The 25,395-nt window shown below is 59.6% G+C and overlaps 2 protein-coding genes across 2 annotated transcripts; one reads left to right on the top strand and one right to left on the bottom strand.

The window, feature by feature from the left end:
- Window positions 1–1,728: 1,728 nt before the first annotated feature.
- LOC308273342 (bombesin receptor-activated protein C6orf89 homolog) lies at window positions 1,729–11,950 on the bottom strand (the record flags this gene model as incomplete). The annotated part of the gene is made up of 7 exons (XM_080710424.1): window positions 11,747–11,950; window positions 11,126–11,339; window positions 10,381–10,529; window positions 10,134–10,273; window positions 8,860–8,989; window positions 4,217–4,340; window positions 1,729–1,838 (listed from the first exon to the last, which is right to left on the bottom strand). The coding sequence occupies exons 1-7, from the start codon at window positions 11,933–11,935 to the stop codon at window positions 1,729–1,731; spliced, it is 1,056 nt and encodes a 351-aa protein (XP_080566550.1). The 5' UTR covers window positions 11,936–11,950.
- A 7,453-nt stretch (window positions 11,951–19,403) lies between these two features.
- On the top strand, window positions 19,404–25,395 carry PPIL1 (peptidylprolyl isomerase like 1; the record flags this gene model as incomplete). Its single annotated transcript, XM_080710423.1, has 4 exons — window positions 19,404–19,459; window positions 22,474–22,628; window positions 24,934–25,002; window positions 25,175–25,395. The coding sequence occupies 4 exons, from the start codon at window positions 19,404–19,406 to the stop codon at window positions 25,393–25,395; spliced, it is 501 nt and encodes a 166-aa protein (XP_080566549.1).

The following is a 25,395-nucleotide window of genomic DNA, read 5'->3' as shown; positions in this document are numbered from 1 at the left end:
TCCGGCCAGCCGCCCAGTGGCTGTGGCTCAGGAGGCCCCAGAGCTAGGGGAGCTTAAAGCCTGGACCCGTTTACTTTGTCTTTCTTGTGGCACTGGGATTGAACCCAGGGGCATCCTACCTCCAAGCTACACTCCACCCTATTTTTTAGTCTTTATTTTGAAACAGGGTCTCGCTGAGTTGCGGAGGACCTCACTAAGTTGCAGAGGTTGTCCTCAAACCTGCGATCCTCCAGTCTCAGCCTCCCAAGTCCTGGGGCTACCGGTGTGCGCCACCATGCCCAGCTAGTCCCTGTAAGTAGTGGAGGCCAAGAGGCAGACACGGGCGGGTCTGCTCTCCTGCTCTGGCTTCTCCTGCAAGGCAGACAGAAGCTAAGGTTTGCTGTGGGGAGCAGCAAACACCAGCCACACCTTAGCCACAGAACAAGGAGGCCCGTGCTGGGCTTCAGAAGGGAAAACAGGTGAGGTGGAGCCCTCCTGGGGCCAGCGTCCCTGTCAGGCATCCGGAGGCTGCCGCGGCCGTGCCCCGCTGTGCCCACTCTTGAAGAGTGCTCGGGAGGGATGCGAAGGGCCTGATAAAGATCACGTGCGAGTTCTTGCTCCTCCATGTCTGCCAAGAGTTCTGAAAATAAGCCCTGCTCGCTGGCCCTCGGCCGCCCTCCCACCCCATGGCACAGGGGCCTGCCCCGCCTCCGCGCCCACCACAGAGCAGGTCTACTGGGGGTTAAGGAAAGCAGGCCCACGGAGGCAGCCTGGGCGCAGGGATGGACCAGGACGAATACTATCCCCTCAGAAAATGAGGCCAAGTCTGCCATCCACAGGCCGCTGCTAGCTGACAGGCAGGCTCTGCTCCCGAACCACTACCGCTTACCCCCCTTCCCTAGGAGGCAGGGGGGCGGCAGGCCTCCTTCCTACGTGTGACAGGTGTGCCCAGAGCCCAGGCACCTGGACATAGGCGCCGCCACGACCGTGGCAGCCTGCCCAGCAGAGCCGGCACCTGGGGCCGCAGTGCGCATGCCGGGACCTCCTGGCAGCCGCCACCAGCACGCACTGCGAGTCCGCGTCTTCCCAGAGCCCGTGCGCGGCTGCCGAGGGCTGCTGTCGCTCTCCTCGGCCTCCTCTCCCAGCCGGGCCATGCGGAGGGACACCACTCCCATCCAGAGGCGGCCAGCGCCCTCCGTGCTCCGGGGCAGGTCTGCCGCTCAGGATCAGCCCAGAAGGCTGACCGCTCTGCGGAGCCCTCCGCAGCACAAGCCCCCGGCTGGCCCTCCGGCGCCAGCACACGCAGGGCTTCTCGGTTCCAAAGCTTCGGGCGAAGTGAGCACTTTACAGACATTTAAGACGGAAAAGGCCAAAAGCAAGTGGGAGGAGACGAGGCAGCGTGGAAGCAGCTCCGTCCCGGGGCCGGCGGAGGCCGGGACCGTTCAGTCCACGCACACAGCAGCCTGGCCAGGCTCTTCCTAAGGCGGCTCAGGGCGAGCCTTCCTTCAGGCTGGCTCTACATCCGCTGTGGCCTTCCGAACAGCTGAGCGGGCCTGCCGGGGGAGGGCTGCTGACGCCGGGCTGCCCACCACGGCCAGGTGGAGTGGAGCGAGGGGTGAGGACGCCGGCTGCCGCCTGGGTCTCCAGTCACTTGAGGGCAGGTAGCTAAGCAACCAACCTCTGGCCAGCGGTTTCGCTGTCTGTTTTATTTCCCCTTTCAGCCTGTGTCCCAGCCCTTGGGCTGCTCCTCTAGAGTTCTGTCTCCGACGGCTCTGCCAGAGTGGTCCCGTCGCAGACGACCAGAGGCTGGGCACCTCTGGGCACGACGTAGACCTTCCAGTGCGCGGCTCCCGCGTACCCTTTGGGGACAACAACAGAGCGTGAGTGGCAAGGCGGCCACGCCGCTCCTGGCCTCAGCTCCTGCGCCCTCGCCCTCTGCAAACTGCAGGGCAGGGCCACTCTGCGCCAATGCTCCCGCCCCCGGAGCTGGCCTGGCGTCAGCAGGCCGCAGAGCCGGTGCTACCCACTGACCCTGTCGCTTCTCAGTGACAGCAGGGCCCTGACAGGGACGGGACCTACTGGCCAGCTCTCCTCAGGTCAGTGTGCCAGGGCTCGGGGCGGCACGTCCAGATGAGCCTAAGTCAGCGTCTCCCGAATGGGTTCTGTGAACAGGGGTGCTCTAGAACACACTCCAAAGAAAAGGGGTTCCACGGCCGAGCCGGGAGGCGCGGCCCTTCAGGCCTCTGCATGCTGCCGCCCTCGCTGACCAGGCCCTGTGCCTGGAGGAACGGCCCTGCCCTGTGCGCTTGCAGACTGAAGACCTCGTGCTGAGTTGTTTTGACCACTCTACAACACATTAAACAGCAAACCAGGCCAGGCGTGGCCACGCACACCCGTAACCCCAGCACTGGGAGGCTGAGACAGGAGGATCAGGGTCCACAGCCAGCTCCAGTTCCTTAGCGAGACCCCTCGGCGAGGGCATGGTGACACTTGTAATCCCAGGACCTGGGAGGCCGAGACAGGAGGATCGCAGGTTTGTGGCCTGCTACTTTGCGAGGCCATCTGCAACTTAGAGAGACCCTGTTTCAGCACGCTTGTAATCCCAGCATTCGGATTGCGGTTCACGGCCAGCCTCAGCTACTTAGTGAGGCCCTCCGTAACTTAGTGAGACCCCGTCTCAAAAGAAAGAATAAAAAATAGAGCTAGATATGGTGGCGTATACCTGTGATTCTGTACTTGGGAGGCTGAGACAGGAGGACCGTGGTTTGCGGACATCCTCAGCTACTTAGTGAGGCCCTCCACAACTCAGTGAGACCCTGCTTCAACATAAAGAATAAAAACCAGGGCTGGGGGTGTAGCTCAGAGGTAGAACACCTCTGGGTTCAATCCTCAGTACCAAAAAAACCCAAAAACAAACCAAAAAAACCCCTCAGTAAGTAAAAGAAAAGAATCTGTACATGCGCTCCCCAGGGCATGCTGGGCCCCTCATCTTCAAGCTGAGAGCATGCCTGGGCTCCAGCCGTTGCTGCTGGGCGCGGGAAGGCCGGGCAGCGTGCGGTGGGTGTGCCTGCGGGCGCTGACCCCTCCCTGGGCATCACCCTTGAGAGGCCTCCAACCCAAGGGCGCTGGCCGCCCGTGGCCCCTGCCCCTCCACTCGGGACGGCTCTTTGCCGACAGCCGCAGAGCTGCCCTGTCACGGCCATCCTTGGGGCCCCGGGTCAGGGGTCAGGGCCTGCTTCCACCCTCAGGTTCCACGATGGCAGCTGCAGCCGTCGCTTGTCACTCTGACAGTCACCCTTGGTGTCAGTCAGACACAGGAAAACGGATCTGGAACAATTTCCATGCAAGATTCTGTTTCTTTTTTGGGGGGAGTACTGGAGATTGAACCCGGGGGCATTCTACCTCTGAGCTACACACCCAGACATTTTTGCTTTTTGTTTTGAAACTAGGTTGCTGAGGCTGTCCTTGAATCTGAAATCCTCCTGTCTCAGCCTCCCCAAAACTGGGCACCCCGGTGTGCGCCTGCACCCGCGTACGCTCCCTGCCTGAAGGCGTTTCCAGAACAGGCCAGCTGTGCTGTGCGTGGTCAGAGCTCCGTCTGCGCCTGGTTTGTATTTGGCACCCCAGCTGACGTGAAGGTTATGTAACTCGGACACAGCTTGGCACGGCCTGTTTGTTCCCAGCCCCCACACAAGAGGAGACCCTTGGGGTGGCGGAGTGCACAGAAAGCCCCTGGAAAGCTGCCTGGGCTCCGCCGGGGACTGAGCCCCACCCAGGCTGAGAGGCGGCCGAGCCGAGGCCGTGGGGACGGCGCGCTTCTGCCAAGACCGCCGTCACGCTAATTGCTGCTGACGGCAGCGGTAAAAACCCGCTCCCCGACACGCCTCCTAAGCTCGTGGGGAGGGCGCCAGCCAGAGCCCAGGGCGGGCCACACGGGACGTTCTACGTGAGGCTCGGCGCTACCTCGCAGGCGTGCGCGCTGGACGCCGCCTCTCGCCTGTAACGTGAGGGACCGGTGGAGCGTTTCCAGAATCCCTCTGCCCCGAAGTTCTATGACCAGCAGACACGTGCCTTCTAAACCGTGTGTGCACCGGACACTTTTCTTTGCCCTGTCGCTGTTCTATTTCGGGGCGTAAATCCACCGACCCTGTTAGTGACAGAACGCTCTGCTGCCTCGCCCTGGGATCTGTCCTGCACCAGCGGATGGCACCAGGAGCCCGCCCGCGACGCCACCTACCGATGTCCCCCGGCTCGATGGGCATGGCCACCGTCTGGCAGTGCTGCCGGCACTGGAAGGGGGGGATGAGCTGCAGCATGGCCTCGCCGCTGCCGATGGTCAGCAGGTCGTGCACCCTGTGCATCTGGGGCACCGCGGGCGGGCAGGAAGGAAAGAGAAACAGCACGTGAGCTTCCCAGGAGCCGCAGCGGGCGGGAACACCACCGCAAAACTCACAGCAAACGCTGCGCCTCCCTGTATGTACCGGCAAAAGCTCTCTTCTGGGTTCTTGTAAAGAGACAGTGATTTACTGGGACACATCTCAACACTGGCCCAGAGCCGGCCACATGAGCTTCAGAACTGCAACCTCTGAGCCCCAGCTTCAAAGTGGGTCAAAGGCAAGCTGCAACATACGTGGCACAGGACAGTATAATCTACACAACTGGAACAATACATGCTTATATATATTATATGTATAATACAATATGATATAATCACTGGGCATGGTGACACTTGTAATCCCAGGACCTGGGAGGTTGAGACAGGAGGATCGCAGGTTTGTGGCCTGCTACTTTGTGAGGCCCTCTGCAACTTAGTGAGACCCTGTTTCAGCACGCTTGTAATCCCAGCATTCGGATCGCGGTTCACAGCCAGCCTCAGCTACTTAGTGAGGCCCTCCGTAACTTAGTGAGACCCTGTTTCAAAAGAAAGAGTAAAAAAACAGGGTAGAGGAGGCCGGGATTGGTGATGCATGCTTGTAATCCCTGCACTTGGGAGGCTGAGACAGGAGGATCGCACGGGTTCGAAGCCAGCCTCAGCTACTTAGGCTTTCAGCAACTTAGTGAGACCCTGTTTCCAAATAAAATATAAAAAAGGTCTGGGAATATAGCCTGGAGGTAGCAAGCCCCTGGGTTCCGCCCCCAGTACCACCAAAAAAAAAAAAAAAAAACCTAGGCCAGGGGGTATAGCTTGGGGGTCAAATGCTCCCGGGTTCCATCCCCAGACCTGAAAAAACAAACAAAAACAAACAAACAAACAAACAAAAAAACGGCAGAGGGTGTAGCTCAGAGGTCGAATGCCCCTTGGCTCCATCCCCAGACACAAGGAAAAAAAAAAAAAGATAATTATATACTTAAGGGCCGGAGATAGCCCCGGCTTTGTGCAAGTGAGGCAAGTGGGAGCGTTCTATCATTGAGAGACACCTGGCCCCTCTTGCTGGAGCCTGGGGGAGCCGGGTCTAGCAGAGGCTGGGCTGTGGTTGGTCTGAGGATACAATCTCTAGAGGGCCAGTTTTCCCTAGACTTTAGGATCAATAGATGGTCTGTGAAGATTTGCACACATGTATTACGTGGCACTGGGGAACTGGAGCCAGGGGCACTCTACCTCCGAGCTACACCCCAGCCCTAGTTTTTATTCTTTCTCTTGAAACAGGGTCTCACTGAGTTGCAGAGGGCCTCACTAGGTAGCTGAGGCTGGCTGAGAACCTGTGATCCTCCTGTCTCAGCCTCCCAAGCGCTGGGATGACAGCTGTGGCCACCACGCCAGGCTCTGGCGTCTGGTGTGCTGTGAGGCCCGTGGAGCGGGCTGACACAGGGCGGCGGGTTCCCCTCCCCCCAGCTCCGGCCTGTAGGCAGTGGAGGTCCCAGGTCTGGCCCCAGGCCCCCCACCACTGGCCCAGCGCTGGGCACTTTGGCCTCACCCGGCCCGTCCCCAATTCTGTTTCTAAGGCAACGTGACGCCACTTTGTCCCCACTGGTACTGCAGGTTGAGCCCAGGGACATTGTTTCCGAGCTATACCCAGAGCCTTATGTTTTTGTACTGGGGATTGACCCTAGAGGCGCTTCCTCCAAGCTATGTCCCCAGCCTGATTTCCTCTCTTTATTTGGAAGCAGGGTCTCCCGAGGTTGCTGAGAGCCTTGCTATAATGCTGAGGCTGCCTTTGAACCTGCGATCCTCCTGTCTCAGCCTCCCAAGTACTGGGATTACCAGCGTGCACCCCCGCGCCCAGCACCCACAGCCTTTTTGTTGTGTTTTGAAACAGGGTCTTCCCAGGTTGCTGAGTTTTACCATATTGCCTAGTGATGCTGCTGAGGCCGGCCTCAGACCTGTGGCCCTTCTATCTTACCTACCAAGTACTGGGATCACAGGTGTGTTTGTAAACCAAGAGGCCAGAGACAGGAGGGTCACAAGTCTGAAGCTTAGTGAGACACTGCCTCAAAATAAAAAAAGGGGCAGCTGGGCATGGTGGCGCATGCCTGTAATCCCAGCATGTGGGAGGCTGAGACAGGAGGACTGCAGTTCACGGCCAGCCTCAGCTGCTTCTTAAGTGAAACAACTCAAGTGAAACCCAAAATAAAGAATAAAAAATAGAGCTGGGGGTGCAGCTTGGAGGGAGAATGCCCCCTGCACCAGGTACTGGGATGGGGCTCCATCCCCAGTACTACACACACACACACACACACACACACACACACAGTATGGCACTCCCGGGCCCACAGTACTAAGTTCCATAGGAGGCCTGATGTCCTGGGGTGAAATGGGCCTCCCTCCCTCTTCTGCCCCAGGTGCCTTGGGCTGCTGGCCCCCAGACAGGCACAGGGATGGCGGGTGGCATGCTGGGGCTGGAGGCGGGCCTGGCGGGATGCTTTGAGAACCAGACACTGGCGCTGGCCTTTAGGTGCCCTCCCCTTCCCAGAACAGCCCCGGCCCAGCTGCCATCAGCGTGTGAGTAGTGTATCTCCTGCCTGGCTGGCTCCTGGGCAGGCGGTGAGGGTGCCGTCAATGTTCCAGCGGGAGAAGCGGCACACAGGCCATCGCCCAGGGCTGTATCATGAGGAGGAAGACGGAACCGCCCCAGGGCCTGTGTTCTAGGACAGCAGGATAAACTGGGTGAAGTCTGAGACTGAAGACAGCCCCTCCCGGCTGCTGGCAGACACAAGTTCTTACTTCTAGACAAAAGTCATTGTTTTTATTGGCTTTTAAATTCCTTCAACACAATTCAGCAAATCTGGGGCCAAACAAGAGTAACAGGAGACTGAGGAGTCTCCCGGTAGGGCGTCACCGTTTACGAAATCGAATTTTTTTCCCTTTTAAACTGGTGCTGGGGGTTGAGCACAGCCTTCAAGCATGAGCCCCGCCACTAAACTTTTTTTGGTTTTGTGGTGCTGGGGATTGAACCCAGGGGCATTCTGTCTTCAAGCTATACCTCCACCCAATTTTCTTTTAATTCATTCTTTATTTTGAAATAGGGTCTCACTAAGTTGCAGAGGGCCTCAGTAGTGAGGCTCTGGTTGCGAACCTGCGATCCTCCTGTCTCAGCCTCCCAATTGCTGGGATTACTAGCGTGCTTCACCATGCCTGGCACCCTAAACTTTTTACAAAGGAGTTTAAGTTTTAGCTTTTCCAAACCAATCCAAGCTCAACATGTTCAGGAATGAGCTCAACAAAGGAGCGATTCAGAGGAGAGCAGACAGACACACACAGAACAGCCCTGCAGTGCAGCCTGGACGCCGCAGGTCGGAGGCCGTGCTGCGGCCCCGCCTTCCCCCGTCTCCAGCCCAAGCCTCCCGCTGGCTCTGGCTCGTGGCGGGCTTGGAGGATCCTCCTACTGACCTGCTCTGTGACCCCGACAAACTCTTCACTCCCTATCTACAGAATAAAGATCTGGATTATTTATTTACATACTACCAATCTCTAGCTTGTCTACGTTCTTATTTTTTAATTTTAATTTTTGGTGTTGGGAATTGAACCCAGGAGCATTCTACCTCCGAGCTACAGCCCCAGCCTTCTTTTTTTTTTTTCTTTTTTTTCTTTTTTTGGTGGTACTGGGGATGGAACCCAGGGGCCTTCTAACTCTGGGCTACACTCCCTGACCTATTTTTTTTTTTTTTTTAATTTGGAAACAGGGTCTCTCAAGACAGCAAGGCTGGCTTCGAACCTGCGCGATCCTCCTGTCTCAGCCTCCCAAGCGCAGGGATTACAAGTGTGCGCCCCCACGCCCGGCTCCCAGCCCGATTTTATTTTTACTTTGAAACAAGGTCTTGCTAGGTCAACGAGAGGCTCACTACTTGCTGAGGCTGGCCTTGTACCTGCGATCCTTCTGTCTCAGCCTCCCAAGTACTGGGCTCCAGGCGTGTGTCACCGTGCCTGGCTCTAACTTGCCTACTATTTTTATTTTTCTGTAGTGGGGATGGAACCCAGAGGCATTCTACCTCTGAGCTACACCCCTAGCCCTATTTTTTTATTCTTTATTTTGAAACTGGGTCTCACTGAGTTGCAAAGGCCTCGCTAAGTAGCTGAGACTCATTTTGGGGTTTCTTTGGTGGTACTGAGGATTGAAGTCAGGGCATACTATGTCTGACCTACACTCCCAGCCCTATTATATTTTTATTTGGAAACAAGGGTCTCACAAAGTTGCAGAGGGCCTCACTAAGCTGCAGAGGCTGGCCATGAACCTGCGTCTCCTGTCCCCGAGCACTGAGCTCAGGCTGAGCCCACGCCTGCTCGCTTTGCAACTGGCGGAAGGGAGGCAGCCTTCGGCGCCGTGCCCTCCCAGCCTGTGCTCCCCCAGGGCAGAAAGCAGGAGCAGCCTCGGAGCAGCCGTGTGTGAGGGAGGCCTCCGCTTCACCATCGGCCCAGGCCCAAGCGCTCTGGACATTTCCTACCTTGCTCCCCACAACAGGGTCCGGGTGAAGCAGGAAACACTTTTTCAAGGAGGAATCTTTGGGAAACGGCAAGTGGGCAAAAACAGGAAAAAGCTCCTGTAAAACTTGTGATCTGTTCAGGGGTCTTCTCCTGGAAAGAGCGAGACAGAAGAGGTCAGCAGACTGAGCGCGCAGCCGTCTAGGCGGCGCGGGGCGGGGAGCAGCGGAGCGCACCACCACACCCGAACAGCGTCCACGAGGACCGAGGCCATGGCGTCCTCCTCCCCAGGCCACTGCACAGACCTCATCTGTGTGGGGCGGAGGAGGGGGAAGTGACGTGTTCACTCCGTCTTGGCAGGGACCAGTTAACAGCGGCCAGGTGCGGAGGGCAGAGAAGGCCCGGGGAAGACTGATTAGCTGCTTAAACTGGGCGTTCTATCTGCAAGTCTGTGGCAAGTTTGTTTGTTTATTGTGGTGCTGGGATGGAGCCCAGGGCATCTACCTCTGAGCTACACCCCAGCCCTATTTTTTTTAATTCATTATTTTGAAACAGGGTCTCACTAAGTTGCTCACTAAGTTGCAGGGGGCCTCACTAAGGAGCTGAGGCTGGCCTCTAATCTGCGACCCTCCTGACTCAGCTTCTGAAGCACTGGGATTCAAGTGCGCCACCGCGCCCGGGTGCTTCCTGGTTCTGTACATTTGTCATTAGCCGGGCGTGGTGGGCACGCTTGTCATCCTAGTACCTGGGAGGCTGAGACAGAGGATCGCAGGTTTTCTGCCAGCCTCAGCCACTTAGCGAGGCCCTCCGCAAATCAGTGAGACCCTGTTCCAAAGTAAAGAATAAAAAATGGGGCTGGGGTGCCGCTCAGAGCTAGAATGCCCCTGGGTCCACCCCTAGAGCAGCGCAGGGCAGGGAGGATGCCCCAAGCCCGCACCAGCCATGGTCCCTGCGGAGCAGCTCCGCGTGGAAGCTGCTCTGCTTTCTCGCTAGAGGCCACCTTCACCCTGGCCGAGGCCTCGGGCTCTAGAGACAGGCTGAGCCTCGCCGGCCCCTCTCCTACCCGAAAGGCACAGCCCGGGCCCCACTTCCCAGGGCTTTGGTGAGGTCACCAAGGGGCAAGCGGCAGACAGCGCGCCAGGGCGCCGCGGCCCCTCCGCGATCTCCCGACGCACGGCTGATGGCTGCCGGCCGACAGCTGAGGTGGAACCGCTCTCCGACTGGGCCGCCGGGGCTGCCAGCTGTGGCCCCTGCCCCTTCCCTCTGCACACGCACAGGCTCAGCCCCTGGGACTCACCAGGGGTACGGGAACGGGAACCACCGCTCGGGAAGGCAGCGCCACCACCTGGCGAGCGGGCCCTCGGGGAAGCCTTCGGTCAGCTCGGGGTAGCGGCACAGCGCGCGCTGCGTCTCCTCGGGCGGCAGGGGGCGCCCCGTCTGCACGGAGGAGGCGAAGGCGGCGTTACCTGGGTGCTCCATGGGTGCCGTTACCTGGGTGCTCCATGGGTGCCCGGGCGGCCTGGGGAGGCCCACTCCCGGCCTACCTTGATCACCAGAGGGCGCAGCCTCTCGAAGCTCCGCGGCGCGTCCTGCAGGAGCACCACCTGCAGGGCCAGCTTCCCCGCGCAGCCCGCGCAGCCGGCGGGGACGGGCTCAGACTCGTTCTGCTCGCCGGCGCCCCAGGGCTCCGCGTCTAGGAGGGCAGTGGGCAGGAGGGCCAGGGCTGAGCCAGGGGCTCTGGGCGCAAGGGAAGAGACGCTAACTCTTCAGTGGGAGACCCGGGGTGGGGATGCGGAGGCAGAGGCACAGGCACCTGCACACCACTCTGCTGAACTCTGGGAATATCTTCTCACATGGACATGTAGTGTCTAAATCAAATCAATACGTAAAACCACCACTGGAAAGGCACTCAGCTACTGAGTTCTCGTGTGTGTGCGCGCGCGCGCGCGCGCGCGCGCGGTCCTGGGGATTGAACCCAGGGGCATTCCACCTCTGAGCTACACCTTCAGCCCTAGTTTATTTTTTTGTTTGGAAACAGGGTCTCACTAAGTTGCAGAGAGCTTCAGGAGGTGGCTGAGGCTGGCTATGAACCTGCGATGCTCCTGTCTCTGCTTCCCAAGTGTGGGGATTACAAGCGTGTGCCACCATGCCGGGCTTATACTTTTTAATCTGAAACGGGGCCTCACTAAGTAGCTGAGGCTGTCCACCGACCATGATCCTCCTGTCTCAGCCCACCGAGTGCTGGGATGACAAGCGTGCCCCGCGCGGCTCCCCACCTCGCAGGCCCACCTGGGAGCGCTGCGCCCTCGCGTCCCGCGTGCAGAGGAACGCCCTTATTTTCTGGCATGTGCTTCTTGGTGATGGGCAAGGACATCAGCCGGATGTGATGGACGAGGGAGCGCCAGGTGTGAGCCCCGGAAAGCACCGGCTCGGGTGCCAAGGCGCTGAAGGGCTGGACCACGAAGTAGGCGGTGAGCAAGACGAGCCCGAGAGCCAGGAAGGCCTGCGGGGATGAGTGATGAGGGTTGGCCACGCTACCCCAAGTGGAAACACCGGCCCGGGCCTCTTCTGCTATTTCCAACGAGCCTGGGGAACCCGTCGGCTTCTGTGAACAAGACACTTGCACACTGGAGAGCAAGCAACGTCCGAGAACTGTGAGGCCCGCAGCCTGCCGAGCTCCTACCGAGCAACCAGAGGCACTAGGGACTGAGCCCAGAGGCATTCTGGGCCAGCCGCCAGCCCTTCTCATGCCACCTGGAACAGACTCACTCCGTTGCTGGGGCTGTCCTTGGTCCTCCACCCTCCGTCCCAGCCCCGGGATCAAGGTGCCGCGCCCGGCCCTCACTGGCTCATCTGTTATCACACAAGAGCCAGCTGTCCCGCGGCCCCGGAACCCACGCGCACACTCGCCTTATACACAGCGACGAGGAGTGGGCGCTGCGGCGGCCCCCGCCGGGGCTCGTTCTTCTCCAGCAGCTGTCTGATGAACTTCTCGATCGCCTTCTCCGACATGCCGCACTGGTGGCCCGTCTGCCTCACCAGATCCACGGTCTCTGAAAGCTTGTCGTAGATGCTCAGCTCATGGGCAGCGAGGTCCATGTCTTCCAATGCAAAGTCCCTGGGAAAGACGGGGAACAAAGCGGGTTCTCTAAAACGCCCTCCCGCAAGCCACCCCAAGGCGAGGGTCGCAGGTTCGAGAGCAGCCCCAGCAACTGAGTGAGATCTCTACCACTCAGTGACACCCTGAGGGTACTGAACGGCTGGGTCTCCAGGAGCGCGCGGACGCGCGTTCCAGCCTCTTCTGCTGCTGAAGGCACGCCACCCCATGTAAGAGGGCGGAGCACGGCGAGCCTGCTCTGCGGGGCACTGGGATGCGTCGCAAGACGTTTGGGTTGGTGTTTTGGTGCTGGAGATTGAGCAGAGGGGCCTCCGACCTCCGAGTGTCACCCCAGCACTATCTTGTTCTTACGCACAAACAAGGTCTTACTAAGGCGATGAGTCTCACTGCCCGCTGAGGCTGTCCCCCACCCGCGGTCCTCAGGCGGCCCCTCGAGCCCTGCGCTCCGTGCGCGCCACCACACCCGCGTCTGGAACTTTTTTTTTTTTTTTTTGCGGTAGTAAGGATTGAACCCAGGGCATTCTACTTCCAAACTCATCCCCAGTCCTATTTTTTATTCTTTTTTTTTTTTTGCGGTCTGGAGATGGAACTCAAGGGCATTTGACCTCCGAGCGACATCCCCTGCCCTATATTAGAGTCTTTATTTTGAAACAGGGCCTCACTAAGTTACAGAGGGCCTCACTCAGTAGCTGAGGCTGGCTCCCAAACTGCGATCCTCCTGCTCAGCCTCCAAATGCTGGGATTATAAGCGCGCACCACCACGCCCAGCTATGAAGACATTTTTGATGATAAATAATGGAGAGGTAGGCCGGGCGTGGTGATGCACGCTTGTAATCCCAGTATAGGAGGATCACACAGGTTCTAAGCCAGACTCAGCTACTTAGTGAGGCCCTCAACAACTTAGTGAGACCCTGTTTCCAAATAAAGTATAAAATAGGTCTGAGAGTATAGCGTATAGCCCGGAGATAGAAAGCCCCTGGATTCCACCCCCAGTACCACACACACACACACACACACACACACACACACACACACACACAGAGGTAGCCAGGTGTAGTGGCACATGCTTGTAATCCCAATACTTGGGAGGCTGAGACAGGAGGAGCCCAGGTTTACAGGCAACCTCAAAAACAAAACAAAATAGAACCCAACAAACTGGAGAGATACCACAGGCATCAAGGGGGTGGAGAGTGAGACAGTGGGATTGCAGGTTCGAGGTCAACCTCAGCAACTTAGTGAAGCCATTTTTTTTTTTTTTTTTTGCAGTACTGGAAATGGAATCCAGGGGCATTCTACCTCTGAGCTACACCCCAGCTCTATTTTTTAGTCTTTATTTTGAAACAGGGTGTCACTGGGTTGCAAAGGGCCTCCTTAAGTAGCTGAGGCTACCCCTGAACCGCCATCCTCCAGTCTCAGCCTCCGGAGTACTGGGAGGGCAGGCAGCGATGCTCCCTGCTCACCTGTTTCATGAAGTTGCCACGTTTTTCAACTTAACCCCCACCTTCTCCAGTGGGCTCTATGAAAAGCAGTCATCTTCTCCCGCAGTTTCCAGCCTCCCTCCCTCCAGAGCCACACTCCTTCCTGCTTGTTTACCAACCTGCTGAAAGCACGTTTCCGCCCCACCCCGCGCTCAAGGTCACCTTGGCCTTCCAAAGCCAAGCCCTTGGGCACTGGCCGGTCACTGCCCCGACTTCCTCCTGCGCCTGCTCCCGGCCTCGGCGGCGCGCTTGCTCTCCCCGAGGCTGGCAGGGCGCCGCTGTCTGGCCTTCTCAACAGCCCCGTGACTTGAACCCCAAATCTCTCCTCCAGTCTAGGTTCCCGCCAAAACCCAAGACCTGTTTTTTTTTTTGGTGCTGGGGATGGAGCCAGGGGCACTCTACCTCCGAGCTCCACCCCAGCCCTATTTTCTATTCTTTACTTTGGAACAGGGCCTCACTGAGTAGCTGGGCTGGTTGTGAACGGCGACCCTCCTGCCTCGGCCTCCCGAATGCTGGGGTTACACGCGTGCCCACCCCGCCCCCACTCGTTTATTCAACTCCCGCCAGACACCCTGACCCTAAATTCTCTATTCGTAATGTGTCCATATCCCAACTGATGTTCCCCCTTCGAAGACCCTTTTTGTAACGGAAACACTTGCCTTCAAATTAAAAGCTCTCGTTCCCATCAAGGACCCCAGTGCTAAAGTCCTCTTGGGTGAACCCAGGGAATCCTCTCGCTCATTACCTCCTCCCTAGCTTGACACTAACCGCAGTCAAGGTTCTCAACCTCCTCCTAAGACCAGCCAAAAGAACTCTCTGGAGTCCCAGACTCCTCCCCTGTCCACAAGTTACTTTTCTGAAGCATACTGGTTGACATCAAATACCTGCCAAGAGCCCCACCGTCTGCTGCGGCGGTCAGGCACTGAAGCTGGAGAAGCCCGGTGCGAGCGCTCCATCGTCCCACCTCCTCCCCGGCCAGGAGACGCAGCCATCCTCCCCAAGCCTCCAGGCTCTCATTTATAAGTGGGGATATATCAGCCGGCCGTGGTGGGCACGCTTGTCATCCCAGCATTGGGAGGCTGAGACAGGAGGATGGCGGTTCATGGCCAGCCTCAGCTACTTAGCGAGACCTTTTGCAACCCAGTGAGATCCTGTTTCAAAATAAATAAAAAATAGGTCTGGGGGTGCCTCTCAGAGGTAGAATGGCCCTGGGTTCCATCCCAAGTACCAAAAATATATCTCCCCACAATGTTGGGAGGATTTTACTACCATCCTGTCCTTTTTCCCTCCCTCCCTTCCTTTTCTTCTTGGTACTGCCCACTGAGCCCGGGGGCAGTCCACCTCCAGCACTCCAGCCCTTTTTATGTAGAAACTGGGTCTAAGTAGCTGAGACTGTCCTCCAACCTGCAATCCTCCTGCCTCAGTCTGCCAAATACGTGGATTATAGGCATGTGTGCCACCACTTGGCAAAAGGATTATAAAATGACGCATGTAAGACACCTGTTCCGACATCCAAATTAAATACTCAACAGTGGCCGGGCGCGGTGCGCACGCTTGTCGTCCCCGCGCTCGGGAGGCCGAGACCGGAGGATCGCGCTGGCTTAGGAGACCCTGTTTCCAAATCTAAAAAATGTAAAAATAGGTCTGGGAGTGTAGCCCGGAGGTAGAAGGGCTTCCAGGAACCCCAGTACCACACACACACAAAATCCTCAACAGAAACGATTAAGAAGTGAAGTCCAATTACTCAGCACAGCCCCTCTGGTCTGGGCCCTGCCAGCCCCTAAGACTCCCGTGCACAGGCCTCCCTCACAGTCGCACCGGCCGCCCGTCTCCCTGCCTTTCGTCCTCATAAACACAGCTGCCTGGGAAGCCGCTGCGCTCGGTCCTCGGGTGCGCGCCTTCGAGCAGCCTCCGCTTGCCCTTTGAGCTCCGCACGGCTCTGTTACTTTGTACTGGGGCTGTTTCCTTGTACACCTCCCACACCAACTTTCTAGAAAGCGGACGCATGGAGAGAACCCCGCAGGGCGGAGGGTGGGCTGTCATCCACCCGACTCCCAGGCTGGGGCTCCGAGCTGCAGCCTCGTCGGTACTGAGGAGGACGCGCCCAAAGTGAACATCCTGCTCCCTGCCGGCGGGCTGACACTCACAGCTCGCCATTCTACTTTTTATTTATCTATTATTATTTTTTGCGGGTCTGTGGATGGAACTCGGGCATTCGACCTCCGAGCTACACCCCCGGCCCTATTTTTTATTCTTTATTTGAAACCGGGTCTCACTGAGTTGCGGAGGGCCTCACTAAGGAGCTGAGGCTGTCCGCGAACCGCGATCCTCCGGTCTCAGCCTCCCGAGTGCTGGGGTGACAAGCGCGCCCGCCACGCCCGGCGAGGCTTAGTATTTTTTTAAGGCATGTTTAGCGGGAAAATGATTGCTGAAGACTTCATCATAAGAAACTACCAAAGAGCAGTCGCAAATGTCAGATGCCAAGCAGACGGGGGTCGTCTCTATCGCGAGGCTCGTAGAAGGCGAGGCCTGGAGAATGAAGCCCCAAGATCCCAGGCCGTGCCTCTGCACTCGTCCTCGGTCCGCACACCAAGGCCTCTTTCCCCGTCCACGCGCGTCACCGAGACGCCCGGGCCGGGCGGGGACACGCCTGGGGTCCCAGGACTCGGAGGCTGAGCCTGGAGGTTCGAGGCCAGCCTCAGCATGGGCGAGGCCCTCCGAGACCTCGCGAGACGGATTCAAAACAGTCAAACGGGGCCGCGGGCAGCTCAGGGCGGAAGCGGGCTGGGTCCCCGGCACCATCGACAAAGCACTCGCGCTCCGTCGGGCCCTCTCGCCCCCCACGCAGGGTGACGCCCGTCCCGGGCGGGTGCGGGGCGGGCGGCATGGCGGCGGGCGGCATGGCGGCGGGCGGCATGGCGGCGCCCCCCTCCCCGCCTCGCCCGGCACTCACATGCGGCCCGCGCCCTCGCGCGGCTCCCGCCTCGGGACTCGGCCTCCGGGCGCGGAGGACGGGTCGAGCGCTCCCCGCTTCCGGGAGCGCGACCCGGAAGCGATCCCCGCCGCCCGCGAGGCCGCGGCCCGCCGGGCTCCTCCCCCGGCGCGTGACGTCACCGCGCGGAGACTCTCGCGATCCCTGGAGCTGGCGGTCCTCGCGCCCCCTGGCGGCCGGATACATGGCTGCGGCTCTTTTCTTTCTTTTTTACCCGGGGGCTGTCGACTTCTGAGCTACACCCCAGCTCTATTTTTTTTTGGTGGTACTGGGGTGGAACCCAGAGGCTTTCTACCTCCGGCCTATACTCCCAGACCTTTTTTTTATATTTTATTTGGAAACAGGGTCTCACTAAGTTGCTGAGAGCCTAAGTACCCCAGCTCTGTTTTTTATTCTTTATTTGGAAACAGGGGCTCACTGAGTTGCAGAGGGCCTCCCTAAGTAGCTGAGCTGAGGCTGGCCGCGAACCGCGGTCCTCCTCCGTCTCGGCCTCTCGAATGTTGGGATTCCTGCACCTCCACGCCCGGCTCATTCATTCTTTATTTGGAAACAGGGCCTCACCGAGTGGCTGAGGCTGCAGGGGAACCTGGCTGCGGCTCTTTTCTCTGCTGTCCTCTGTCTGTAGCCCTAGCCTGAGTTGGTCTTTCCCACCCAGCCGCAAATTTCATAGGCGAATGGATTCGTCGGCGGACATTTATTGAGTCCCCTCAATGTTGTGCTCCAGACAATCTGTTGGGCATTAGGAGATCATGGGAGAATGCTTGGGAGGCTGAGGCAGGAGGATTGCAGGTTGGAGGCCTCAGCAACCCAGACCCTGTTTCAAAGTAAAAAATCAAACAGGGCTGGGGGTGTAGCTCAGAGGTAGAATGCTCCTGGGTTCAATCCCAGTACTAAATAAATAGGTAAATAAATAACTGGCTGGTGGTATATTTTGGGGGCAGAATGCCCCTGGATTTCAAATTCCCAATACAGGAGGTGGGGGATGAAAAGCAGTTCTTTCCCTAGAGTTCCTACCTTCAGGGAAAGACAAGTCACTCGATTTTGCTTTTGTTTATTCACGGAGGATTGAACCCAGCAGCATTCTACCTCCGAGCTGCACCACAGTCCTAGTTTTCATTCTTTCTTTTTCTTTTGGTGGTCCTGGGGGTGGAACCCAGGGGCTTTCTACCTCCGGGCTATACTCCCAGACCGTTCTTTATATTTTATTTGGAAACAGGGCTCACTAAGTTGCTGGAAGCCTCACTGAGTAGCCGAGGCTGGCTTCGACCCCGTGAGATGCTCCTGTCTCAGCCTCCCAAGCGCGGGATGACAAGCGTGCGCCACGCCCGGCTTAGTTTTCATTCTTATTCTGAACCGTCTGCCTAAGTCGCTAAGTCCCGGAGCCCAGGTGGCTGGGGCTGTCCGCGAACCGCCATCCTCCCTCCCCCTGGCCTCGCCCGTGTCGCTGGCCTGTTCTGCCGGCCATTCCTGCCGTCCATGGAGGCCTCTGGCTTTGTGGCACAAACAGCCCACCCCGTGGCTCATGCAGCCGATGGAGGAGCAGGGAGAGGCCCCGGGCGGAGAGGAGAGGTGGGGTCGGCATGGCGGCGGGCTCCTCATCCTGCCCCAGGCGAGTGCCAAGGCGCCCTGTCTTCTGCAAACAAAACACTGCTGGGCCGGGCGTGGCGGGCGCGCACTGGGAGGGGACAGGAGGACCGCGGTTCGCGGACAGCCCCGGCTACTTGGCGAGGCCTGCGGCTCAGCGAGACCTGTTTCAAAACAAAGAATAAGCGCGGCGTGGCGGCGCTCGCCGTCCCCGCTGGGGGCCAGGAGGGCCCGCAGGTCGGAGCAGCCGCGCTGGCTACAGACGTTTCCAAATAAGAAGTATAAAATAGGTCTGGGAGTGGAGCCCGAGGTAGAAGGACCCCAGTACCCCCCCACACTAATAATAATAATAATAATAATAATAATAATAATAATAATAAACAGGGCGAGGGTGTAGCCCGGAAGCCGAATGCCCCTGGGTTCCCTCCCCAGACCCGCAAAACAAAGTGCCGGGTAAGCCATACAGCTGTGTACAAAATTCCCCCTTCCATCTCGGCCCAATCGTGGGGCTAAACATTCTTCAAGTCGAAGGCGGGGTGGTGACGCAAGCCTGGAGTCTCAGTACTCGGGAGGCTGAGACAGGAGGATCGGGTTCGAGGCCAGCCTCAGCCACTTAGTGAGCCGTCGGCAATTTAGAAAGACCGTGCTTCAAAATAATAAAACAGGGACGGGAGCGTAGCTCGGAGGCGGAATGCCCCTCGGCTCAATGGAGGAGGAGGAGGAGGAGGAGGAGGAGGAGGAGGAGGAGGAGGAGGAGGAGGAGGAGGAGGAGGAGGAGGAGGAGGAGGAGGAGGAGGAGGAGGAGGAGGAGGAGGAGGAGGAGGGCGGGGAAGGAGCAGCAGGAGCAGCAGCGGCTGTGCAGTAGTAGTGGTGGAAATAGTTCTTCGATTTGATTGCTTGGCGTTCACTCCAATCAGAGCGAAGCTCGCTGTTCCCGCCTCCCAGCCCTAAGCGGCCCAATCGCAGGGCCGGGAGCGTGGCGGGCCGACGCTCGCGGGCGGCTTTACGGAGTGGGCTTCGCGGGATCTCGCACTCCGCTCCTCCCTTCCGCCCGCTCCGCCTCGCCGGGCACCCCGGCTTCCGACCGCAAGAAGGCTCCGCTCCTCCCGCGCCCCAGCCGCCACGCTCCAGTAGTCCGAGCAGAGGGCGGGGCCGGAAGTGTGCCGCGGCGCGTGGGGTCCCCGGGCGCCGGAGCGGAGGGCGGGACCGGAAGTGAGCAAAGGCGCGGCGGGTCCCCGGGCGCGGGAGCGGAGGGCGGGACCGGAAGTGAGCAAAGGCGCGGCGCGTCCCCGGGCGCCGGGGCGGAAGGCGGGGCCGGAAGTGTGCACTGCGTGGCGCGTCCCCGGGCGCCGCCGGAAGTAGCGACCGCTGGAGGAAGAGCCCGCCCGCTCCGCGATGGCGGCGATACCCCCGGACTCCTGGCAGCCGCCCAACGTTTACCTGGAGACCAGGTGAGGGGCGGCAGGGCCGGCGGAGGCGCGCGGGGCCGCGGCCTGGGCCCGCGCGCTGCTCCCGGGGGCCGGCCTCCCGCCCGCCCATTCATTCACGCCGCGAGCGGGGTCCACCCCGGCCCCTGCGTGTGGAATCTGAGCCGGCCCGGCCGGACACGGCCCTCCCTTCGGGAGCGCGGGGGTCGTCGGCTGCGGTCCCAGGACTCGGGAGGCTGAGGCGGGAGGGCCGCAGGTTCGAGGCCAGCCTCAGCAGCTCAGCGAGCCCGTGTTGCCAACTCAGAACGGCTGAGGGTGTAGTTCAGAGGTGGAATGCCCGTGGTCACCCCAGCACGCACACGCACGCACACACGCCGGGGCTGGGGCTGGGACTCGGTCAAGTGCCCCAGGATTTGATCTCCTGTAGCGAAAATAAGTGCACGCTCTGCGGTGGGCTGTGGTGCGTAAACACGTTAACGTGAAAAGAGGGCGCCGGCCGCCCAGGTCGCGGGAGGCAAGGCAGTGGGGTCCGCCTGGGGTCCGCCGACGTCGAAGGTGCGCTTTCGCTCCCCCCCATCTTGGATCTCCTATTTTTTATTTTTATCTTTTTGCGGGTCTGGGGATGGAACCCAGGGGCATTTGACCTCCGAGCTACACCCCCTGCCCTGTATTTTATTCTTTATTTGGAAACGGTCTCACTGAGTTGCCGAGGGCCTCACTAAGTAGCTGAGGCTGTCCGCGAACCCCGATCCTCCTGTCTCAGCCTCCCGAATGCTGGGATGACAAGCCTGGGCCACCACGCCCAGCTTCCTCCCTCCCAATTTTGGCAGGGAAAATGTTGATTTTTTTTTTTTTTTTTTTTTTTGCAGTACTGGGGATCAAACCCAGGGACATTACACCCCCAGCCCTATTTTTTTAAATTTATTTTTATTGGTGCATTGTAATTATACATCACATTGGAGTACAAGCACACATCATCCAGTTAGCCCTCATCCAGCCCCCATCCCATTCCCTCCCCCTCCCTCAATCCCATGCTTGTTTGGTGATTAACTTTGATACATTTGTTTATGTACCTCCTGCTTTTTTTTTTTTTTTTTTGGTGGTACTGGGGTTCCTGGAAGCCCTTCTACCCCCTGGGCTACACTCCCAGACCTATTTTCTGTATTTTTGAAACAGGGTCTCTTAAACCAGCGCAGCTGGCCTCGATCCTCCTGCCTCTGCCTCCCAAGCGCAGGGATTACAAGCATGCGCCACCATGCCCAGCTACCTCCTGCTTTTTAAAGAGGCTCCATCCTCCCCTATTCCATACCCTCTGATTGGTCACCTTAATTGCTTCACTATAGGGCTCTTTCTATAGCTTGGCCACTTCCTGTTGCCCCTTTCCTCCTAGTTATTGCTGATTAGGGGAAGCATCTGGTTTTAATTTTCTGCAATATTTCTCTGTGCATGCCGTGTTGCAAATACCGATCCCACTCTTGACGGCCCCAGTTGTGGCCTGGCTACCCGGTGGACTGATCCAGACCTCGCTGGCTCAAGCAGCGGCCTTGCCTCATGGGAGGCCCTGGTTCTGGCCTCGCTGGCCCCAACACTGGCCTAACCCCTCAGCTGGCTCCTATCCCGGCCTCGGAGGCCGCAGCACCAGCCTTGCCTCACGGCAGGCTCCGATGCTAGCCGCTGGCCCCGGCATCGGCCTAACCCCTCGGCAGGCTCCAATCCAGGCCTCGGAGGCCTCAGTAGCGGCCTTGCCTCACGAAAGGCTCTGATGCCGGCCAGTGGCCCCGGCACCGGCCTAACCCCTCAGCAGGCTCTGCTCCCGGCCTCGAAGGCCCCAGCATCAGTCTTTCCTCGCGGCAGGCTCCGATCCCGGCCTCGCTGGCCCCAGCACCGGCCTAACCCCTCAGCAGGCTCCGATCCCGGCCTCAGAGGCCTCAATAATGCCCTTGCCTCACGGAAGGCTCCGATGTCAGCCGTTGGCCCCAGCACCGGCCTAACCCCTCGGCAGGCTTCGATCCCAGCCTCAGAGGCCCCAGCACCGGCCTTGCCTCACAGCAGGCTCCAATCCTGGCCTTGCTGGCTCCGGCACCGGCCTAACCCCTCGGCAGGCTCTGATCCCAGCCTCGGAGGCCCCAGCACTGGCCTTGCCTCATGGCAGGCTCCGATCCTGGCCTCGGAGGCCTCGTTAATGGCCTTGCCTCACGGAAGGCTCCGATGCCAGCCGTTGGCCCCAGCACCGGCCTAACCCCTCGGCAGGCTTTGATCCCAGCCTCAGAGGCCCCAGCACCGGCCTTGCCTCACGGCAGGCTCCGATCCTGGCCTTGCTGGCCCCGGCACTGGCCTAACCCCTCGGCAGGCTCTGATCCCGGCCTCGGAGGCCCCAGCACTGGCCTTCCTCAGCCTATTTTTTAAATCTTATCTTAAAACAGAGTCTCACTAGGCTGACAAGAGTCTCACTACTAGCTGAGGCTGTCCTTGAACCTTCGATCCTCCTGTCTCAGCCTCCCAAGTACTGGCGTGACAAAGGTGCGCCACCACGCCTGGCTGAAATGCCCAGTTTTACAATGAAATGGCTTGACCAAAGCCTCCCCGGTGGTAAGTGGAGACAAACCGTCCCTGTCTCACTAAGTTCCTCAGCCCTGTTACCACCCCCACCCCTGCTGCCGCCTCTTTGGAAGAAGTGATCTTTCCGAAGGAGGACAAGGGCTCCTGCTAGAGAGCCTTAAGAAGATTTTCCTTGGTCCTCTAATGGCCTAAAGTTAAAACTTTTCAGTCCAGCATTCAGGATGATCCCCCCACTCCCAAGTCTGGCCTTGCCTGCCTGCTGTCCCCGTCAGCCGCCAGGGTCGCAGGAGGTCTCTGCTGTCTTGTTGCTACCACCTCTCCTGAGCTGTCTGTATTCACGCCGGCTTCCTCCCAGGCATCTTCCTCATCCTCTTGGTCCTGGGGATGGAACCCAGGGGCATTCTACCCGAGCCACACCCCTCGCCCTATTATTTTTAATAACCATGGTCCTGATGACTAGAGCTGTGCCCTCCCTGCAGCATGGGACTCATCGTGCTGGAGCTGTACTGGAAGCACGCGCCCAAGACCTGTAAGAACTTCGCCGAGCTGGCCCGTCGGGGCTACTACAATGGCACTAAGTTCCACCGGATCATCAAGGATTTCATGGTCCAGGGGGGCGACCCCACAGGCACAGGTACGGTGAGCCAGCGCATGCAGTGGCCCTCAGCACTGCGTGACCGGGCGGCCAGGCTGCTCCTCCTGGGCCCGGCCTGGGTTGGTCGATTGTGGCGCCGTTCCTGCCTGCCCCACACAGGCGTGGAATTGACTGGGATGCAGTTTGACCCCTGGGCTCGGTAGTTTCTCAGACCTTTGTGTATTGCCCAGTGAGAGCGGATAGTAGTCGCCTGGACTTGAGTGAGGTGTAGCGTAGCCTTCCCAGTCAGCATCCTGAGACTTCACCCACCGGGAAGCGTGGACCACGAGACACTCCGCGGGGGCGGCCTGCCCAGGGGCGGGAGGACCGATGTGGCGCCTGCGGGGCTGAGGATTTGTCCTCTGGGTGGTAAAGTGTCCGTGGAGGGCTCAGCAGGGGAGCATGGCGGTTTAGCTCATTTAAGAAGGGTCCCCAGAGGGAAGGGGCACTCGGTGCCCAGAGCCCCCCACGTGGCAGTCTGGCCCTGGGGAGGCGGCACCAGGTGGAGTCCGTGCTTGGCAGGTAGAGGGGAGGGTGGGGTCTCCAGGACGCTGGTGCGCGCAGAGTCAGAAGCTGGGTCTGTGCCCAGCCACAGGAGGTGCAGGCAGGGCAGGGCACCGCATCATGGGGACAGGGACCTGAGGCGGGGCAGCGTGGAGCCCTGTGTGGCCACTTACGCGAGAGAGACATCTAGAAAGGCTCGCAGAGTGCCCGCGGCGCAGCGCTGGGATGGGAGTTGCCGGCCCTGCCGCTGCTGGTTTGTGGGAAGGTGGCAGTCCTGAGGAGGTGGCACCGGCCGGGCCAAGGCCTGTGCTCAAAAGCGCCCCCTAGAAGGCCGTCCTCAGCCGTGGCCCCCGGCTGGCCTTCCTCTTCCTTGTCCGGGTGGTCCTTGGTTCCTACTGGGCAGGGATGAGGCCCAGTCCTCCAGCCACGCCCTGGAGCTCCGCCTGCGGCCGACACAGGCCGCTGTCCTCGTGCCCTTGGCCCGTGCGTGCGCGGGGCTGAGGGAGGCGGGTGCTGTTGGGAGTGCGCGGCAGGCCGCGGTCTTGGGAGTGGATTTTCGCAGGGTGTGGTATGGTTCGGTATGTTTCTAGAGCACAGGTGCCTGGGCGGTGAGAGCCCCCGTCTGCCAGGTCCCTCCACGCTGCACGAGGACAGCGCTTTCCCCGGCGGGCTCCTGGGAGAGCAGCAGAGGTGGGGCGGCCTTGGCGGCCGCGCTGTCAGTGGCGAGTGGAGGGGGCTCCTTGCGTCTGGGCGGTTTCCTGGTGGCCCCTGTGTGCTCGCTCCAGAGTGCTCAGGGAGACTGATGGGGCACCTCCTGTGGTGTCCCTGTGGGAGCGTCTCCAGCGTAGCTCTTCTGCACTCAGAGCCTCCGAGCCCAGAGCCCTGCACGGCGCCCGCCAGTGGGCGCATGTCAGCAGCACAGCAGGTGGGAAGCGGGAAGCGGGTGCAGCGCTGCGTGCCCATTACCTCAGTGCTCGGGAGGCTGGGACAGGTAAACGGTAAAAACTAAAAACAGCCGGGTGCAGCTCTGACGTGGTGCCCTGGGCGCGGCCCCACAGCACAGTAAGCAAGCGCACGCCAGCCTGGGCTTCGTCCCCTTCACCACCTGTCACTCCCGCCACCACTCGCTCCTTAAGCAGGAGAGCTTTGACTCCAATGTTGTATTTTTAATTTTTACTTTTCAGTTTTGAGAGCTCACCAAGTTGCCCAGGCTGGCCTTGAACCCAGCGCCCGGCGGCTGAGGCGAGCCTTGCTTTCGTCCCTGGTTGAGGGGCACAGGTGTCCACTCCCTCACCCGCAGCGTGGCTGCCTGAGTTGGGTTGGGGAGGATTTGTAGGCAGGGCTCAGCTCCGCAGGGAAGCGTTCTGATTGGCCGGCACAGGGTCAGAGCTTGGGGTATTTCCACTAAAATACTCGTGAAAGCGGAAAATCAAACACCTTACCATCTCGGACTGTGAGCAAGAGGTGATGTCAGATTGCAGGGGACTTGGTGTTCTTTTGATAATGCCCTGCATCAGTGCATTCTTGGCGGTGACCTCCTTAGTTCAGTGAGCAGGAGGAAAGCGCTCCTGTTCTGAAGGAAGGTGCCCCCCCCCCCAGGACGCCTGCGGGGGTGTGCCTGGCGGGGGTGTGCCTGGGGGTGTGTCTGGCGGGGGTGTGCCCCTCTGGCCACGGCCTCCTCAGCGCTCTGTGGCGCCCCTGCTGGTGGGCTCGGGTGGGCGTGGCTTGCGCCTCTTGCTCTGATTGGGTAGGGTGTGGGTTCGGGTGGGTGTGGCTCACGTCTCGCGCTCTGATTGGGCAGGGCGAGGCGGCGCATCCATCTATGGCAAGCAGTTTGAGGACGAGCTCCACCCCGACCTGAAGTTCACGGGTGAGCGCGGGGCGTGGTGCGGTGTTCAGGGCTCTTAAGGACCTCTAACTAAAGGAGACCAGAAGCTTCCCCGGCCACCAGCCTCCCGGGCCTGGGGTGCTCACCTGGGAGGCCCAGGCGGCCTCTTGTCTGAGCCCAAGCGCCCTCCCCGTCTGTCTCTCTGTCCTTCCAGGGGCCGGGATTCTCGCGATGGCCAATGCGGGGCCGGACACCAACGGCAGCCAGTTCTTTGTGACCCTCGCCCCCACCCAGTGGCTGGACGGCAAGCACACCATTTTCGGCCGGGTGTGCCAGGGAATTGGGATGGTGAACCGCGTGGGCATGGTGGAGACGAACTCGCAGGACCGCCCGGTGGACGACGTGAAGATCATCAAGGCCTACCCGTCTGCCTAG

This window comes from Muscardinus avellanarius (genome assembly GCF_963383645.1).
Source record: "Muscardinus avellanarius genome assembly, chromosome: 14".
NCBI lineage: Eukaryota > Metazoa > Chordata > Mammalia > Rodentia > Gliridae > Muscardinus > Muscardinus avellanarius.
Note: the sequence above shows the minus strand (reverse complement) of the source record. Positions and strands in the feature narration are given on the sequence as shown.